The following is a 20793-nucleotide window of genomic DNA, read 5'->3' as shown; positions in this document are numbered from 1 at the left end:
GAAAGTTTACCATTAGTACAGTTAGATTTATGAGGTAAAATATTTTTTCTTTACCCTTATTATGGTTAAGGAAACCGAGCAGCACATTCTCCCACAAAAAAAAAAAAAAAAGTCATCAAGAATGATAACAATTATAAAACTGTGTCATTGGTCGTTTCCAACGAACCGGAAACCGGCCTACGCGTCACCACATTCGCTCATCTGATTGGTTTATGTAGGTGAGCCTTCTGACTTTGTGGCTGTGGTAACTAGTGACGATCGCCAGTTAAGGCTCTGCCTAAAAGCAAATGCTGCAAAGTGTCGTAAAACATTTAATTTACTTCCCCATACAGCAGCTAGCGTATACAAGGTGCAAAAGCGATGGTGCTCTAAAAACATAATTCTTCTTACCAAACTTCAAATTCATGAAGATTTTCATTAGACAACTTGAAAGGCTAAAGCATGGAGGACATGGAAGAAGAAAGTTCTGGTCTAAATGACGACCACAACCATAACTACTGTGAAAACCGTGCCAGTGGACAAGTTCACTATCTCAGGACCGAACTGTCAAATGAATCCCAGACCCTACCAATTTTTCCGGTTCTGGGCACGCGAGATGTAGCGGCGCAGGAGAACCACGCAAAGATTTGTTCCAGTTCCAACAGTGGTTCAAAGTTCGTGGATTCAGACTCTAACAGCGTGAACAGTGACACCAGCGAGACTGACAGTGCATCGCCAGCTTCCATCGCAGGGAAACTGACCCTGAACTCCGCCTCAAAGTTTCGTAAGTTGAACGCATCGTGTTTAATGTTTATCATGTTTTTGACTTACTGATATGGGATGGGAATGTAGTTGGTCATGCAAATATTCCATGGCATTGCCTTTGGCCTAAACGTCAGTGGAGTAAGTTGGCTACTTACTATATGACCTTTTTAGCTGAGGAATGCTCAACTACGTTCTCTTATATCGAGGCGAAGTTTTGATATTAGGTGAAGAGATTTGTTAGCAACAACACTAGGTATGTTTCCATTAACTTATCGAGTGATTATTATTTGTTTATTTGGCGACATTTTGAAAACAGATGGGCCAATTGCTTGCTACGGTGCGTTTCTATTGAACTACATTGTCGATAAAAACAGCTAGACGTAATGACGTCACACCAAAAACAACCCCCCCCGCAAAAATCAGGTATTAAATATAAATGTAGTGTTTGAAGTGTTTCCATTATCCGTTTAGTCAAATTGTGCACTAATAAATTGGCGACCTCCTGTATGTCCTGTCTCGGGTATCCCGCGAAAGCGAGCATGGATAGAATGCATTAATTGACTAATATTTCCCATGTTCTAAATTCTCATACGCTAACATATCGGCACGGTTCGTGCCATGGTGAAACTTGCACTCCTGTAGATTTTAAATAATTGGATGTTGAAACTTGCCAACCAACCATAAAAGCAATTTAGGCCTCAGGATAATCGTTGTACAACAAAGAAACATTATTTGTATAGTTGAAAAAGTAGATTTTGCATGTAGTAGGCATTTAGAATTCAACTTGCAATATGTAATGTTTTGGGGATTTGACAAAAATTCTCAGAAATGTGTGTTATAGATCTGTTAATCTCATTGAAAGCATGTCTAAGAAGCAGTAGATATATTCTATGTTGGATATTAATATGCTTCCCCTTAAGTTTAGTTTTTGTTCTTTTATTTTCAGTTTTGTACACTAGCTGAAGGTACAATATCATTGGTTAGGGGAAAATATTTCAGTGGTTTAGATGGTGCAATGATTATCTACACTGTACTTGCTTGTTTTGTCACAAACTGAAAATAGGGGAACTTTTAGCAACCAGGAAATGACGGAGCGATTTCTTCATAGTGAATCTTTTTATTTTAATTTTTATTAACAACAAATCAATACAGAGAGTACATGAGGGAACACAAGTATATATATATAGATTATAAACAATGGACCATTTGAGCTTGAGAGTACAATATCACAAGGACCTTAAGGGACATACATACACTTATAATTCTAACAGCTTTTTTGTTAGAGTTTAATTGTCTTTTAAAATACAGTTCAATTTCTTTTTGTAGGGTAAGAATTTTTTTGTTGTTGTAAATTTACATTTGTGAATATGAAATTTGGCCAAAAGAATAATAAAATTAAGTACATAATGTTTCAGCTTATTCCTATCGTAGGTAAAGAATCCAAGCAGTACATCTCTCCACAATAGTGTAAGACCTTCATAAAAGTGTTCATTTATAAATCTATGGATTTCTTGCCACGGTTTTCATACATGAATACAATGCCAAAAAATATGCAAACTGTTTCTGGGTGGTCATTACAAAAGGAGCCATTTGAGTTGTTTTCCTTAAACTTCTTCATATAATGGTTGGCAGGATAACATTTATTAATTTTGTTAACAAGTAGGTATATGTGTGGCAACATTGAAACTTTTTTCCAACAGATAATAAACAGTCAATAAATCCATTCCAATAAGGCATGACATAAGGTATAGATACAACATCCTGCTGAACCAAGGTTCGTATCGCTCTGTTGTTGAATGGACCAAAAGAGAAACAAATCTTTCCTACTGATGAGTCAGCAGGGTCAATAGAAGGTAGGCTCTGAGAGTCAGGTCTTGACATGTTCCTGAATAATAGAGCAACACCTGAGGGAATGGCATCTAAAACAATTGCAAAATCTTTAGGTGTTACAGGGACCTTGTAAAGTGATAAGAATTCCTTAAAACTGAGTAAAAGACCCTCTGCATTTAACCGGTTGGCTCACCAATAGGATATTATTTCGGAACCAATATTCTTAAAACAAAGAAGTATTTTTATACAATATATCCTGATTATTCCATATATAATATCTGTGTGGAGAAATAATTGTGTTTATAAATTAATGACCATGACAAGAAAACCTGCCGATGAAAAGTAGAAAGTTTCACTGGAACTCTGCCAATATTATAATTGCAAAACAAGTTCAGGCCACCAAAAGTAAAGACATGATGAGGAATAAAATTCCAGATAGAAGTGGGTCTTCTTAGAAATGGTTTTATCCAATTGACCTTAAAAGTATTATTTAAGGTAGTAAAGTCCAGAAACTTCAGCCCACCATTCTCATAAGTGTTCATTACAACAGTTTTCCTAATGTAATGGGTACGGTTTCTCCACAGAAAGTTGAAAAGCATCTCCTTGCTTATTTTACTGTCAAGATATAAAGATACCTTCAGCCTTTGTTATTAGGACTCTACCTTTTAAAGATAAGTACCTCTATAGCCATTGATTTAGCTTCTTCTGTTTTTTTAATAAGAGGGTTAAAATTTAGTAAGCCTCTCGACTTCTGATCCTTTGTAATGGTTATGCCTAAATATGGAAGTTCTTCTTTTACTGGAATACCATAATATGAAGGTGTCACAATTTTTGACAGCCATGAGTACACATTTATTAATGTTAAGATATAGACCAGACGCTTTGGAAAAGGATTGTATCACGTTGATCGATTAGCGTCTTACTTTTTTGGGGGTTAGCGTCTTTCAGAAAAAGTGTAGTATCGTCAGCCAGCTGGCTTATAATAATTTCTTTACCAGCTATGGAAATACCTTGTACAGGACTGTTATTTAAAGAATTTGAAGAAGAAGTTGGGTGATTAATAAAAATAGGTACGGAGAGAGAGGACAACCTTGCCTAATTCCTCTCTTTAACTCAAATCTAGGTGAAATCATATTTCAATTTGATAGAGCTGTTAATATTTGCATAAAGAGCCTTTGCATAAATAGTGTTACAGAAAAAAATCCCCAAAGCCAAGTCTCTCAAGGGAGTGGAAGAGGAACTGATGCTCTACTGTGTCAAATGCTTTATATAAAAATCTAAAAATAATATGAAGCTATCCTCGGTTATTAGGTCTGAGTAGTCAAGTATGTCTAATACTAGTCTGACATTGTTAGAAATAGGTCTGTTCCTCATGAAGCCAGACTGTGTTTCATGAATGATTGCATCCAAGACTTCTTTAATTATTTTTGCAAGTAATAAGGCTAATATCTTATAGTCATTATTAAGAAGACAAATTGGATGCCAGTTATCGATGAGCAGCACTTCTTTTTTAGGCTTAGGTATCAGTGTTATTAACCCCTGACTCATTGTAGGAGGGAGAACATTGTTTTTAATACTCTCTAAAAAGACTTCAAATAGGAAGGGAGCTACTTGTTCAGAAAATAATTAGTAAAATTCTGATGTAATTCCATCAACACCTGGTGATTAATTGTTCTTTAGATGTTTGATAGACTCTATAATCTCTTCAACTTTGATGGGTTCATCACACTGTTTAGATTCTATATCACTGATAGAGTGAATATTATTCAGTGAGTTAAAAAACACATCTGTGGATTCCTGAAAGTATGTAGAGCTATACAATTTTATGTAAAAATTGCTACAGTATTTAGCGATTCATTTTTGGTCATCTGTAATAACACCATCAATGTTTAACTCATGGATAGTGTTATTTTTTGAGTGAAATTTCTCACGTCTAAAGAAATAGGATGAATTATATTGTCCCTCCTCAATCCATTTTTTCCTAGATCTAATAAAGGCTCATTCTGCTTTTAATCTATATATATTATCCAGTTTATTTTGTAACTCAATTAGTTCTATCTTCTCCTCCCCTGAGAGGCTGGCTGGAGACCTCTGAGAAAGGGGTTCTTAATGATCACTGTTTCCTCCTCAGCTCTTCTGGTCTTAACAAGATTACTACTATATTTTCTAAGGTATTTGGACACCTCAAATTTAAAGAGCTCCCAGTTCTTGCAATAAGATTTTTCTTCACAAGCCCTTTCCCAAAATTGTGAGAGCAGATCTTTAACCTCAAATTGAACCATATCATTATTTAATAATGAGCTATTTAGCTTCCAGTAGGATGCTCTACCAAGGTTAGTATCAGGGGTAAATATTTTATCAATGTAAATGGCCCTATGGTCTGTGAGGGGAGTAGTACAAATATTTGTAGTAACACACTCACGATCAATACATTTGGATATAAGCCAAAAATCAATTCTGGATTGTCTGGAACCTGCTTTGTTACTCCAAGTGAATGATCTGTCGGCCGGAAACCTCTCTCTCCATATATCAGAAAGATCAAACTTTCCCATAAAAAGTATTAAACCCAAATTCTGATTGGTTGGCCTACCTGGGGGCCATCTATGAGTTGAATTATCTATAGTAATGTTAAAGTCCCCTCCTATCAATAATAAGGAATTGGGAAATGTAGATACCCAATGAAGTATATCTATAGATTCAAGCAATTCATCATTCTCATGTTTGGTGTTGTACCAGTAGAAGTTTACAGTAATGAGCGTAATGTCATTGTAACCGATCACAAGACAAATAAAGTGACCAAAGGGGTCACATTCCGAGTGTAGAATATTACCACCAAAGGTATTTTTCATTGTAGTGACACCAGCGGAACGTTCAGATCCATGGGAAAGCCAAATATTGTTGCCCACTGCGACCTTCAGAAGTTGGCATCAGCCGAAATTGAGTGAGAATCTTGAAAAAAGCAAAAATCTGTTCGATATTGTTTAGCAAATAAAAATAAGGCCTTGCGCTTCACATTGTTTCGTAACCCCTAGCATTAAGAGAAACTATAGACCAAGACAAAACAACAAAGATTATATAAAAGTATAAACTGTAGTAGGATGAATCAAAGACATAGGAGCAGTAAACGATAAGGAACCGAGATCTGCACCATTTAAGTCAACTTAAAGTGAAAATAGCTTAAACCATAAACTTTGAGCTCGATGTTGTCCGGCTTTGAAATTCAACTCAACTGAAAATTATGTTCAAGACCAAACCAAGGGTTCTTGTAGTAAGAGATACTAAAAACCCTCTTTAGTGTAATCAGAAACTATTCTGAGAAATAAAACACAAAATAATAATTTAAATTAAAGGGTGCATATAAAAACGGATCATAAAACATTTGAATAAAAAATGTTTTACATATACATGTTCCTAAGACATTTTTCACTTGGAATTAAGTATTAATAACTCAATAGAACAATAACCGTGTAAAGTCAGAGTAGACCTGTATGCCCTTTAAAACAGTATCCTAGTTAAAAAATAAATACAGCTTTCAGTCTTCTTTATAAAGTTTGTAAACAAAATAGGTCTTGTGGTCATACAAGAACATACTAATAAATTGAAGTACCTGAGTATTCCGAAAAATAGTCACCTGATGCTTGTTAGGTAAGCAATATAAAGAAAATGAGAATACCATGGATGAAACCATCAATCTGTACCATCTGGTGAGATTTTAGAGAGGAATATGGATTTCTGAACCATTGATGAAGCCTCGTTCTCTGACGAAGTAAGCAGCCTTTCCCTCACTTTGTGCTATGTTGATCGTTGGCCACAACTTGTTCCTTCTTTCTATGTCCTCCGGGCTGAGATGCTCGGCGAAACGCACACCATGGCTCTGAAGGAAGGCGTTCTTCCTAGCAGCTTTCCAGACAACATCCCTGTATAATCTGTCTGTGAAGAGGATGATGATGATACCCCTTGGTCTTGAATCATTTTGCTGTTGCTTCTTGCCGAGGCGATGCACGACGTCGATGGTATCACCAACTTTGTTCTTCTCTGCAGGCATAACTTCTTGGCAGATGCAGATAGCCTCTCCACACACATCTTCATTCTCCACCTCTTGCAAGCCGTAGAGTCTCAGGTTCCATCTTCTTGTGTATTGTTCCAGATCATTGAGACGTCTATGGTAGACATTGTTATTCTTTTCCACCTTTTCCACACTTTTTTCAACTTTTGCCACTTTCATTTTCACATCCTTGATGTGAAACTCCAGTCTTTTTCAAGCCTTCGATAACCATGCTGTTCTCGCCTACCATTTTTCTCAATGGCGTCAGACCTGGAGTTGATGAGTAAAGGAGAGGGTAGCCACGATGTCAGAGTGCATGTTGGGTTTTTTGGAGGGTGGAGGTTTGCACGGAGTAACCGGTAAAGAGGGGAATTCGTAATCTTCAACAGCATTCGAAAGCATGATATTATCCATAGGCCAAGTGTAGTTATGGCAGTTGTCTATAAGCACGTTTCTCTCTTGTTGATTAGCAATAGAACGGCTAACTTCTTCCTTTCTTTTTTTGTCACAACTTTGCTTGGACATGCTGAAATAAATGATCAAATTATTTTTCCAGTCACAGGAAAGGTCTTATATCTTGAACAAATAAAAACAGTAATAGTAATGACTGTAAACATGTTTTTTTCACAATCTTTCTGAAGTTTGGTATGGAGCTCGGTAAAAAAGCGCCTGTTCAAGCTGCCATCTTGGCACCTCTTCATAGTGCATCTTTAAATGTGGAGTAGAGCTTGTAGTTACGTCATGTGCCCCGTGTACCTTGAAAAGTATTCGGCAATCATCATTTATTAGAAAAACAGTTTCCATCATTTTTTCACAATAAAGTAAGTTAGACAAAATAAAAAACACCCCTGTCCCATGGATAAAATGTTGTTTGTCTTTAGAAAATGTCTCCTATATCTGCCGTTTCAATTACACATGTTGCATATACATTTTTTGCCACATTGCTTTTGTTGAATAAACCTGGGGCAATAGAAACCTTCAGTCAGTACTTGTAAATTCTGATAATGCTTACCTATGATTGACCTGAAGAACTGTGGTCGTACTGGGAGCTGAAAATCATACTTTAATAAACTTTTGTTGAATACAACCATTGACTTTTTCCTAATTTGTGTTGCTCGTTCTACGTACGATGAGATTCAATTGGCACTAGCTGAGGAACCACTCAGTGGACAATGGACCTGATCGGACAACTCAGAGCTTCTGCTCTTTTCTGTCCATAAGAAACAATTGGATTGGTGGAAGAGGCAGGCCAGGAGCAAGGAAGGAGGGTGTTTTCAAGCAAGGCATCCCCCGAGGCTAGATGCCCTAAGGTTTTTATCAGAACGGGCGTAGATTAGTTTCGCCTTTTTCTTTTCCCGACATGAGTTTGTGGTATTTACTTTAAAAAATAGGAACCCTCAACTCCGTTCTCTTATATAGAGGCTTAGTTGAGTTTCAATAACTGGTCGTAGGATTTGCTAGCAACAACATTGAGTCACCATCAGTAAATTCTTACCTTACCTTACCTATATTTGACCTGTACAACTGTGGTCCTTCCTCATGGTGCAGAAATCCCAAGTTTTAATAAAAACGTTTAGCAAATACAACCACCAACTTTTTCCTTGTTGAGATTCAATTGGGTCTGTGCTATCCGGGATCCTTGATGTCCCTACCCCATTGAAGTTTAAATGTTTAAGTGGTTACGGTAAGGGTTATGGTTAAGGTACGGGTTAAAGTTAGGTTTTGGGTAGAGACGTCCCAAGGATACCGGATTGCACAGACCCAATTGAATCTCGGCTTACGTAGTACGAGCAACGAGGAAACATTGTATTCGATAAAAGTTTATTAGAAGTTTGAATTTCACCACACTGTGGAAGCACTGCAGTTATACAGGACAAAGATAGGTACAGCGAAGTGTGTTCAGAATTGACATTTTTACAAGAATCAACTGATGACTCAAAGTTGTTGCGAGCAAAATCCTGTGACCAGTAATTAAAACTCATCTCCGCCTAAATATAAGACAAAGGAGTTAAGGATTCCTTAGCTAAATTGGCACATGCGCTGAGCAACACAAATGAAGAAACATTTGGTGGTTGTATTAAATATGTTTTTATTAGAAGTATGAATTTCAGCACCTGCTGAAGCGTTTTCAGATTTAACATTTTTAGAGGAATTGGCTGAATTTGACTAAATGTTGTTGCTATCAAATCCCACAACCAGTTATTAAAGCTCAACTCCGCCTCGATATATGGAGAGCAGAGTTGAGCATTCCTTAGCTAATGACCCTTGTACTGTTCAGTCGGACAGTCCTTGTTTGGAATTCATTTTATTGTCATGTCAGGGCAGAGCTCGGGCCCGTGTTGTCATGAAAATAACCTAATATTTATCGTTTTGTGGTTCAGTAATGAATGCAATGACCGAAGAGGACTATAGAACCACATACTGGCCGAACCTGGAGAAAGCCATTGACCACCTGCTGATACAAAACCCCATGGACCACATCTCCATTTCATATGAGCAGATATACAGGTGAGACACAAACTGTCTGACTGTATTGATATCTTATGTAGCTTTGAAAGAAATTAAGACATGGAACTGCTGTACTACTTATGTGTGAGCATTCTGAGGGGAGATATTGCCATTTGTGACTCATTTCAGGAAACTAGGCATATGTCGCGCATCACTACTTCACAGGAAAGTAATTTGAATGTAAATGTACTTTAAAAAAAATCTAAATACATTTTTGGGCAGAAATGCCTTGTAGAACATGTGAACTTTCATGTGCCTTAATAACAAACATGTATGCCATCTGTAAATACAAATACAATTGTTAAATTACAGGCCTAGTTAGATTAGCCACAGAAAAAGACGGAAACCCTCCCACTAGCCATGACTGGCTGAGATAATGAGTGGGCTGGACATGCCGAGAGATGAGTTTTGGACTGTTCTGCCATGTAGCATGCTTCTGTCTATAACATGAGCTGGTCAGTATATGTAGGTAATTCTTTCTAACGCAGCTTTAAAATAAAATAAAATATCACGTAGCAGAACTGCATAAGTGTTGCTTTCTACTTTCTGGAGGACCATGTTTTGGAATTAGAGTGATAGCTAAGAAGATGGAGAAAATTCTGGCATTTGATTTCAAATATGCAGATATATAAAATGTCTGTCCCCGGATTCAAACTAAGGGCAACCATAGCATCCGTGACAGAGAGGGAGAAGCGTCCATCCATGTATGCCGGTAAAATAGTCTTGCTAGCTACATTTTCAGATATGACACATTTCTAATTTTGTCAAAGTCTTTTAATTTCAAGTTTGTGTACTGTTAGCTAGCTAGCTAATGTTAGCTGGCTGGCTCACTACCTAATATTGTGTATGTTCTGTGTAGTTATTGTTATTATTTGTATCGCAGAGCCATTTACATTGCTAGTTATAGCCTAATGTTAGCTAGCTAACATTGAACCTGGTTGGTTAGCTACATGCAGATTCATACAGGGTAGTGACATTAGGAGTTGGGATTATGGTTCATTGTTTAGCTAGCAAGCTAAATGTCTAAACAAAAGACTCCACTATGCAAGTAACCATTTCAATAGAATGTTAATGATGTCACTGCGTCAACTGTCGATAGACACAGCTGGTAAATTCGCTCTGTCTATCTACTCCGATTTCAGAGCACTCTCGTCTGAGTGTGCCAGAGCGCAGAATAACTGACAGATTTACGTACACTCAACACCCGTTGAATATGTCCGGTGTCATTAAACATTGGCAAAAAAAAGCCTGATTTTTAAATTGTCAGCAGTACAGTTGCAGTAATCAATGCTCTGGATAACATAAAAACAGGCTAACCAGCTCTGCTATGGTGAGTAAAATGGTCAGAGTAGCTGTTCTCTCATTTGTGTTTGGAAGTAGCTAGCCAACGTTAGCCAATTAGCTTGGGTGCTTGAATGCTGCTGTTAGGTCAGAACGCTCAGATCAACCCTACTCCTCGGCCAGAACATCCAGTGTGCTCTCTGAACGCTCTGAATTTACGAACTGACAATCTGACAACGCTCTGCGTTTACGACTGTCTTGAAATATTTGTTTGTTTAGAGATGGGTGGAGCTAAGGCTTTAGAGGGTGTGAATGATGCTTGAATGGGTGTAGACAAAAAAGAGCTCTCCAGTAGGTGTACCAAAACATTCAAGACAATTTTCTCAAAAGTGAGGTTACAAGTTTATCAACTTTGAAAGCAGAATTACTTTCCCATTGTTCCTCAACTGTATTGTATGATATACCAATTTCTAGCTCTGAGTTGCTACTTTTATCCAATGTAAAAAACACCATTTCAAATTTTGCTCATAAGATCGAGCCGGCCGGTCACATTTGTTAAAGTTTTAATTCTAATTTTCTTTTCCCTTTTTCAGTTATGTGTACAAGTGTGTTTGTCAACAGCACTCAGAGCTATTGTACAAAGACTTGATGCTGAAGATTACTACCCATCTTCAACAAGTCTCATCTGATTTACAAGTAAGTGAAAACAGAACCTGTGTCTTGTTCAAAGATTTACAATGGAAAACAAAAACGAGTGTTTCTTACTGTACAGATAGTATGCCCCTTTCACTGCATTTTTTTGTTGTGTAAATACCTGAAAAGTACATTAACACGGATCATTTATTCTTTTTTTTTCAGATTGTTCCACCAGGGAATTTCATTGAGCATTTTAACATTGCTCAGACTCAGTACACAGATGCTCTTCAATGCATAGTTCCTGTATTCATCTACATGGTATGTATCCTGATGAAGTGCTCATCCTTTGAATATTCCTTCCATTAAATCTTTTTGGGCCTGTTTCCCAGATACAGATAAAGCCTACTCCGTCAATACTCAGGGCAGACCTTAATCATATACTCCTTTCAAACAAGTAGGGTTGCAAAGGGTCAGAAACTTTCCAGGTAAATTTGCTGAAGTTTTCTGGACATTTTCCATGAAGTTAAGCCCGGGAATTTAGCTTAAATTCATCAAAAAAGTTAGCTTATAACAGTGAAACTTTTTTTGTGGGATACACAAGGCAATTCTAGGTCTTGTGGCATATTTTGATTAAACTATCCCCAATTCAATGGAATTGCAACCCTCTTCCATCACATCACATGGATCTTGATTGTCAAGATCTTGCACACTAATTAAATTATATTGAGCCCACACTACTACACTGTCTGAGCCAAGGACTACATGCTTTCTGGTAAGTTTTGATTACAATACTGGGTGGGGTGATTATATTTTATATGACATGATTTCTTTGTTAACTTGTAAATAGTAGCCTACTGCAAAGTGTGTATAAATCATTTCTAACTTAACAATTTCTGCTAGTTAGTTTTTGCTGCCATGTGGGTTTTTAGCTTGCTTCAGCCTGCTAACTGGGGAGTGTTAATTCACCTGTTTCCAAACGTTTCATTTTAAAATGGGTATCTTACAAAGGAGTTGTTTAGTCTAACTGCTTAACTATTTACCTGTACATGGAATTGTAGTCGTTTTTTAAATGTATTTTTACTCAATTTTTTTCTAATATTTACAGGAAAATGCCACGGGCACTATCTGATGTGTAGAGACATTTCACTGCAGCTAATGTAGAAGGAAAGCTATGTACATTTGCAAATACTGTGCCAAATCAAATGTGAAGAATGCAACAAAGGTGCAGAATCATCTGGCCAAGTGCATAAAGTTCCCTCATGGCTCACAACAAGCAACCTCTGACAAAAGTCCCTCTACTTCTATTCAAGGTGAAAATGATGAATCTGACACCTTATCGATAGCAACAGCTCATGGTCCTCCTGGAATCAGAAGTTTTTTTGACTCAATGGAGGAACGTAGTCAGATAAAGAGAGCTGTGTATGCAACTGGTTCACCTATGATGCTCACAGGCAATGTCTATTGGAAAAGATTTATGAATGTTCTTTGCCCAGCATACACCCCTCCAACCAGACATGCTTTATCTACACATTTGCTGGATGCAGAGTTCAACAGAGTTCAAGTGAAGGTCAAGCAAATCATAGAGAAAGCAGACTGTGTTGCAATCATCTCTGATGGGTGGTCGATTGTTTGTGGGCAAGGAATAATTAACTACATAATCTCGTCCCCTCAACCAGTATTCTACAAGAGCACAGACACAAGGGAAACAGACACATCGGCCCCTACATTGCAGATGAGCTGAAGGCAGTCATCAATGACCTTGGACTACAGAAGGTATTTGCACTAGTGACAGACAATGCTGCGAACATGAAGGCTGCTTGGTCTAAAATGGAGGAGTCCTACCCTCACATCACACCCATTGGCTGTGCTGCTCATGCATTGAATCTGCTCCTCCAGGATACCATGGCACTGAAAACAATGGATACACTCTACGAGAGAGCCAAGGAAAGGGTTAGGTATATGAAGGGTTATCAAGTTATAGCAGCAATCTACCTCACCAAGCAAAGTGAGATGAATAAGAGCACCACATTGAAGCTGCCCAGCATCACCCATTGGGGTGGTGTTGTCATCATGTTTGAAAGTCTCCTGGAGGAGAAGGAGTCTCTCCAAGAAATGGCCATATCAGTCTGCCGAGGATCCTCCTGGATTATGTATTTTGGGAGGGAGTGGTAAGTAGCTTGAAACCTATAGCACTAGCCATTGCACGGATTGAGGGAGACAATGCCATCCTGTCTGATGTTCAGACTCTGCTTGCAGATGTAAGAGAAGAAAACCGTACTGCCCTGCCCACTTCACTGTTGCTCCAAGCAGAGGAAACTGCAATTCTGAAATACATTTAAAAATGCGTGAAGACTTCTACCTGAAGCCCATACACGCCGCGGTGTACATGTTGGACCCCAAGTATGCTTGCAAGAACATCCTGTCTGGTGCTGAGATCAACCAGGCCTATGGTGTCCTCACTACCGTGTCTCGCCACCTTGGCCTGGATAAGGGCATGGTTCTTGGCAGTCTGGCGAAGTACAGTACACTTCCAAGCAAGGGCATTGGGATGGAGATGCAATATGGCAGTCATGCCAACATATCTCATCAGCCACCTGGTGGAAGGGACTTTGTGGATCTGAGGCTCTTTCCCCTGTTGCCGAAATCAACCTCCAAATTCTACCAACATCAGCCGCAATCAGAGCGCAATTGGTCCCTGTTAGGGAACACACACACCAAAGCATGCAACAGGCTGACCAATAAAAGGGTTGAAACATTGGTGGCCATCCGGGCAAATATGAGGCTTTTTGAGCTTGACAATGAGCTGTCCTTAACAAGGTTGGAAAGTGACAGAGTAGATGAGCCCTCAGTCTGATTTTCAAGAGGTGGACATTGAGGAGGTCCAGGGAGAAGACATGGAAGCCTGAGAGGAAGACAACCAATGCTTTAGTTTCTGGACTATCATTTTACAGATGTATGTTATTATTATTTTTATGTAACCTTTATTTAACCAGGTAGGCTAGTTGAGAACAAGTTCTCATTTGCAACTGCGACCTGGCCAAGATAAAGCATAGCAGTGTGAACAGACAACAACACAGAATTACACATGGAGTAAACAATTAACAAGTCAATAACACAGTAGAAAAAAAGTCTATATACATTGTGTGCAAAAGGCATGAGGAGGTAGGCGAATAATTACAATTTTGCAGATTAACACTGGAGTGATAAATGATCAGATGGTCATGTACAGGTAGAGATATTGGTGTGCAAAAGAGCAGAAAAGTAAATAAATAAAAACAGTATGGGGATGAGGTAGGTAAAATTGGGTGGGCTATTTACCGATACACTATGTACAGCTGCAGCGATCGGTTAGCTGCTCAGATAGCAGATGTTTGAAATTGGTGAGGGAGATAAAAGTCTCCAACTTCAGCGATTTTTGCAATTCGTTCCAGTCACAGGCAGCAGAGAACTGGAACGAAGGTGGCCAAATTTGGTGTTGGCTTTAGGGATGATCAGTGAGATACACCTGCTGGAGCGCGTGCTACGGGTGGGTGTTGCCATCGTGAACTGAGATAAGGCGGAGCTTTACCTAGCATGGACTTGTAGATGACCTGAAGCCAGTGGGTCTGAGAATGTTTTTGGGAGATGCAGTGGATCATTCAGTATTCTCTTTCTTTTGTTGTTCAGTGAAATCATCCCATGTGAAGAGTCAACTCATTTAATTAAAGTTCAATTCGTAACTAAGTTTTTTTTTTTTCTATTGGAATGATTGAATCATTTGCCATTGTCTACTTATGATAAAGGTAAAAGGTTTATGTTTGTCTCCCATATGATATGGTAAATATATCCAATGCAAAAAACATCTACATTTAAACGGCATTAATTTTCATTCCCATATTTTCCCGTTAATTCCCATTTATTTCTGTTAATTCCCACGGAAAGTTTCTACCTCCACTTCCCCAAAATGTGCAACCCTACCTACATACGAGCATTTTTTCTTCTTTATTTCTAAGAATAAGTTCTACATTGAAACGAAGCTAAACCGACACCTGCGAGAAGATCTCATGAAGCTTTTTACTGATCATGTTGCAGAAAAACACGTGAACACGCTGATACGTGAGTACAGTGGACTGGTCAACTGTGCAGGCCAAACCCAAAATATCTAGCTTATTACTCATCTTGTAAAATTGTGTTGATGCTTAATTATTATTTTATTTTCTTCTGTTTTCCTTTAGCTCTTCTCCTCGAAGCCCATTCCATGCCTTTTCAAGTCAGACCTTCAACAATGGCCAGTGTCGTGAAAGGCCTGTATACTCTTCGGCCAGGTGCCCTTTCCTTTCTGTCAATTTTTTTAAATTCCACAAGACATGCTGCTACCTAAATAGTTACATCCACTAGTGAAATGTTTAACTAATGTAACTGTCAAACACGAGTGTAGCACTAATCAAAACTGTGAGAAATATAGGTTACTCTGATTTGCACTACTTCGACTTGAAGTTGGAGAGGTAAACATTCACTATAAAACACCTGCCCTGTATGTGTTATGACATCCATTATAATGACTATTAGCTACCTGTTTCAGATTGGGCACATTTAGCCCCAGCTCTCTTCTCTGGATTCATTCCTCAAATCAACCCGCCGACAGTGGAATCCCAGCTCTCTGACTATGCTGCTCATGACCAGAAACTACAAATGGAGCTCTCTCTGAATGGCTTTCCCAGGTTAGTGTTATAAGGCAGAGTTTAGCAAAAATAATAATAATACTTCTCCCAGGGTAGTGTCCTTTAGGAAAACGTTAGTGAGCGTTTCTTATTAGACAAGTTCAGATTGTACATCCCCGTTTTGGACCGTTTTCTTGTGTTTTGTGCCTAATGAACACAACCCTGTTTTTTGACGATGCTTCCTTTTATTTTGCAGAGGTGACCAGTCTCGCAAGAGAGCTAGCGAGGAGTCTGCATAGAGTAAGGATGATGCATACATACATTGCTTGCTTTTGAATAGCAAAATGTCACTTCATTTGCATATGACTTATAATTGGACAATTGAAAAATATGTACAAAAATGTGAATAACTGTTTTGTTGTTTTTTGTAGGTGCTCAGACAGTCATCGACCTGGTTCAACCCAAATTCACAAAACACTGAACGATTAAGATTCTCTGATGCTGAGTGCAGTGGGTGAGCATAAGCATGGGCTCGTTTTTGACCCGCAAGAGTCGTAGTGGACACTGCTTTCTTTGCCTCTTTTTTGAAAAGCACAGTGAATTCATAATGGTGCATAATGATTCTGTCAGCTTTTGGTGATGAATCCATCTTCTTTATTGTTAAGGTATTATGTAGTTTAATGTATTTGTTCTTATTTTCTCCATTAAAGTGTGCCTTCTGCTCTGCTTTGTTGGGATATTCAAGTTGCCATTAACCAGGTGGATGGGGCATGATTCCCAGTTTGACCACATACTGTGTCAATTATGGGTCATGTTCATTAGGGTATGCCGTGGAAAACATGAATTACAGTGGAAAACAAAAGGAGTGTTTCTGATTGGACAAATACAGGTGGTTCCTCTGTTTGTCTGTTTTCTTCCACTTTGTGCCTAATGAACATAACTCTAACCTGGACCTCCCTGATCTGTTATTGGTCTGATTGATCTGATTCATTAACTATGACAGTCTGCTGCTATTCCTCATCTGTTGTTGTGTAGAACACTTGATTTTTGTCTGTCTGGTCTGTGTAATTAATATTGACAGTTGTTTGGATAGGAACAAATTGTGTCACTTTATCAGTCAGATATGTTAACGTCTGTAATGAAAGACTAGGGTCTGGGAAGAGGGAACATTTCCTCTTGAATTTAAGAAAGTTCTACAGTGGCACATACCCAATTAGGTATGCATTTCATTCTATTTTTGATGTTTAGGCAACTTTAAGCAATGGTTTATCTGGAACTTACAGGATAAAATATGTCCTGTATAACAATTTCTTTCTCAATGGGAATGAAACGGCAACAAAGCTTGTTAGCATACAAAATAGGAGTATTTTTAATTTAATTTAACTAGGCAAGTCAGTTAACACATTCTTATTTACAATGACGGCCTAAAGTTTTGGTTATAACTGAATAGGTTATGTCGGTAATTGTTTAAAGGTCTATTTTCCACAACATTTATATTTTATTTCCTTTGTTTTTGAACCAGATCGTATTTACCAAGCATGCCAAAGATGATTCACAATGTTCTTATTCCCTGTTCTAAAAAAATAAAATAAATAATTGCATTGTGACTCCAGAAATGGTGTCAGTCTCCCCATGTTGCTGCTGTATCTGCATTAGCTTACCCATTGTACCAAGTCACTGAACCAATTGATTAGGATACATTTTTGAAACTGTTGTGAATTTGGTTACAATAATTATGTCAAATGATGTAGGTGGAGTTAATTGAAATCATCCCTGTGTTCTCTCCAGTTCTTGATGATGTAAACCGATCCAGTCTCATTGTGGAAATGATCAATGTACAATAGTTACTGTCACAGATTTACCTTTGTTACATGTGGTTTATGCTAAAATGGAAGTATTTGATACAGCTCTTTGCACTGTTTTAAGTGTAATGTGATGCTCATCTTTGAAGATGTTGGAGATGGCACACTCATTGTCTTATGTACAATTTTACTTTCAATAAACAAATCTTGAAAAGGATGTATATTATCACCTGTGGAATCACTGGGGGTTGATGGCAGCAGTAGGATCTTGTGGGCAGAGTAGAGTTTCTCTTCGAAAGTGAATTAGTACTGTGAATAAAGGCTTTTCACTGACAAGCTTAAACAATGCATTGAAAAGGAGAAAATCAACACAAGACACTCAGGTGCAGGTAATTGTTGCATTCATTAAGTAGTATTTACTGTGTTAGTATCAAAGAAGAGGTCCAGCAGCATGCCTTTATTTCAGTGCTCCCTTGAACAATGCTTGATCTTTGTTTGGTTTATTAATGCTGATAAATTTGTGCTTGCATGTCTTAGTTGAATGACGCAGTATGTGTATATAATCATTAGTCAATATATTTGACAGGGCTCTATGATAATTCCCCTTCAGCTAGTTCACAGAGAGCACTTACAGTGCTGTTAATCAACACCAGTAATCTGCTGTGTTAACCCTAGTGTGTCGGAGGCTCAACAAGGGGCTTCTAATTCAGTGGAGTGGTCGTGCTTTGACCGGTGCTTCTCTTCCGGAGGAGGAATCCCTTTCCAGAACGCCCCCACTGGCCAATGAACTGGGATGCCACTCAGGCACATGGTCCTGGTCACCCCAAAATAACTTGCAACTAGTGTGCTGACAAATGTCACTACTTTTACTGGTGGCAGGTTGCCCTAGCTTCTTGCCTCCATATTTTCCAGTAAACTCCAAGGCTAACTCTGCAATAAATTGGGAATCCATCTGGGCCAGTTGCCCCGTGTCCACATTTTCCCAGGTGGCCACCACTGGAAGACTGGAATCCCCTCTCTTTGAGCACAGGTGCGCTCCGAGGATTACCGCCAGCTCCAGCCGGGGCCCGCTGGGGTGTATTTGAAGGTAAAACACCCAACCCCAATTACCTCTTGTTCATTGACCCTCATTTGGGTTCATACATCAAACTGCATATTTTTATAAAAATAATATTTTTAAATCTTTATTTAACTAGGCAAGTCAGTTAAAAACAAAATCTTATTTACAATGACAGCCTAGCAGGGGACAGTGGGTTTACTGCCTTGTTCAGGGGCAGAATTATTGTCTTGTCAGCTCGGGGATTTGATCCAGCAGCCTTTCGGTTACTGGCCCAATTCTCCAATCACGAGGCTACATGCTGCCCCACATATTAATTGGTGTGTACAGTAAACTCAGCAAGTCTGACATAAACCTACTTCATTGGTCAAGCATGGGTTTATATCATTGAATTTGAAGTGACTTATGTGTCTTATTAATTCTACCATGAACCTGGGCAAGTAGTGCTGCTGATTTAAGCCAGGGTCTGTATTTCCAGGCTGTGAGGGGGGTGACGTAGTGTTTTTCTAAGTGTTCAGTATCACCCTCATAAACTCACACAAAATGATTTGTATGTGTCATTTGAGTTTTGGTAGGTGATCAAATCCTTGTTGAGTGCACAGAAGACCAGGAGGACTTTTTTTCTTGTAAACTGAGCCCTTAATATAATTAGATATGACTTGGGGGGCTTGGAGGCTGTTTGCAAAGGATTTGTGTATACAGCAGCTGCAGGTCTATTAGAAGGGCATTGCTGCCTCTCTTATTTGCACAGATTTGAGTGTCAGTAGCATCTGTGTACCATATCCCATTTCCCAATAACTACTCAGAGCCAAAAAGCTGTTTAAAGGCTGGACATGATGAAAGAAACATATCTTAAATGCACTGAAAAGTTGGGCACAATCCAATGTTCATGCATGAAACTAATCTCTGTCTGGGGCCACGGAGTTTAAGATGTTTTGAAATTAAAATGGAGTACTATTTTTAAGTCGTATTGAATGCATTGTGGTTTTGAACTGGGTTCACACATTTTTCTGCATTGGCAGGCTTTTATTATTATTCAAATGGAAATGATGCTCTAGTCTTTTTTTTCTTCTTTTTTTTTTGGGGGGGGCAATGAATATGGAAACAAGATATTTTGTATGTCATTGAAACAATTAGTCATATTGAGTAGTTGCACTCACTAGTCAGGTTTGTTACTGTGCCCTTATTCCAAGCCATGTGGCTGCTTGCTGATTTTGTGGGAGAATTATGATCCAACGAATGTTGAGCCCAACAAACCGATTCCAAAGAAAGTTTTTGGGGGAGTGGTATTTGTGCATGGTATACTGTGCATTTTCATTGCAATTGAAAGACAGAAGATTGGGAAAAGCAAGGTAATAATGAATGCTAAAATAGGAATTTATTGTGAGCCACAAGTGGAACATAGATTGCATTATTTCTGTCAAATATTCAATGAATGTAGAAACATTGATTTATTATAAGTTTCTAAATGATTCATGTCTGAACAAATTTAAATGGAAGTGTAATTATGAATTTTCACAGGGGGGAATACATTATGCACTGACACACTAAAATGAGTCATAATCAAGTTCAAGTTTGAAACCCTCTTATTTCCCAACAGCATGCAAGAGAACAATGTGAACCAGCCTACATCATTGTCTCAGCTCTTGAGAGAGAACTACTTGGCCGAAGCGAGGGCGCACCAGAGACACAGCGGCATGAGCCGTTCCGACTCCTCGCGGCACCTGGTCTACGTGCCCCTCAAAGGCAAGGCGGAGGACTCAGCGGGGCAGGACAAGCCTCAACCCCAGTTCCCAGACCTCTCAGCCTTCCTGAGCCAGGAAGAACTGGATAAGAGTGTCAACCTGGCCTGTCAGGCTATCGGGCACGAGGCCTGCGAGGAGAGGACAGAGTTCAAAGCCCCGGTCACCCCTTCTGTCACCTCCACTGCATCCAACACTCCCGACACCCAGCCTGACCTGGAATTAAAAGAACCCCTACCAACACATGCAACATTCTTCCCAGAGAGACAGTCATTCTCACCTCTGTCCATACCGGACAATGTGATAAGGATAGACAAACAGATATATCAGCCATCCCAACTGTCCATTCAGGACAACGCAATAAGGACCGACAGACAGAAATATCCACTGTCCCAATCATCCATCCAGGACAACGACGCAGGGACAGACAGAGAGTTATACCCACTATCCATCCAGGACAACAACACGAGGACAGACAGAGAGTTGTACCCACCGTCCATCCAGGACA

General features: G+C 38.9%; 2 protein-coding genes across 2 annotated transcripts in view; both read left to right on the top strand.

The window, feature by feature from the left end:
• The first annotated feature begins 295 nt into the window (after positions 1-295).
• On the top strand, positions 296-17703 carry LOC135512488 (CDK2-associated and cullin domain-containing protein 1-like). The gene is made up of 9 exons (XM_064934566.1): positions 296-763; positions 9001-9127; positions 11002-11104; positions 11267-11362; positions 15037-15139; positions 15259-15348; positions 15606-15744; positions 15941-15984; positions 16116-17703. Exons 1-8 carry the CDS (start codon positions 442-444, stop codon positions 15981-15983), a joined length of 1023 nt encoding a protein of 340 aa, XP_064790638.1. The 5' UTR covers positions 296-441; the 3' UTR covers position 15984; positions 16116-17703.
• A 2441-nt stretch (positions 17704-20144) lies between these two features.
• LOC135512487 (myopalladin-like) overlaps positions 20145-20793 on the top strand; it is a 43228-nt gene continuing 42579 nt past the window's right edge. The window contains exon 1 of the mRNA XM_064934564.1: positions 20145-20674. Coding sequence (XP_064790636.1) covers positions 20145-20674 — 530 coding nt within the window. The remainder of the gene's footprint in view (positions 20675-20793) is intronic.

The sequence above is a fragment of the Oncorhynchus masou genome, chromosome 24 (genome assembly GCF_036934945.1).
Source record: "Oncorhynchus masou masou isolate Uvic2021 chromosome 24, UVic_Omas_1.1, whole genome shotgun sequence".
Lineage (NCBI taxonomy): Eukaryota > Metazoa > Chordata > Actinopteri > Salmoniformes > Salmonidae > Oncorhynchus > Oncorhynchus masou.
This window is presented reverse-complemented; position numbering and strand designations above follow the sequence as displayed.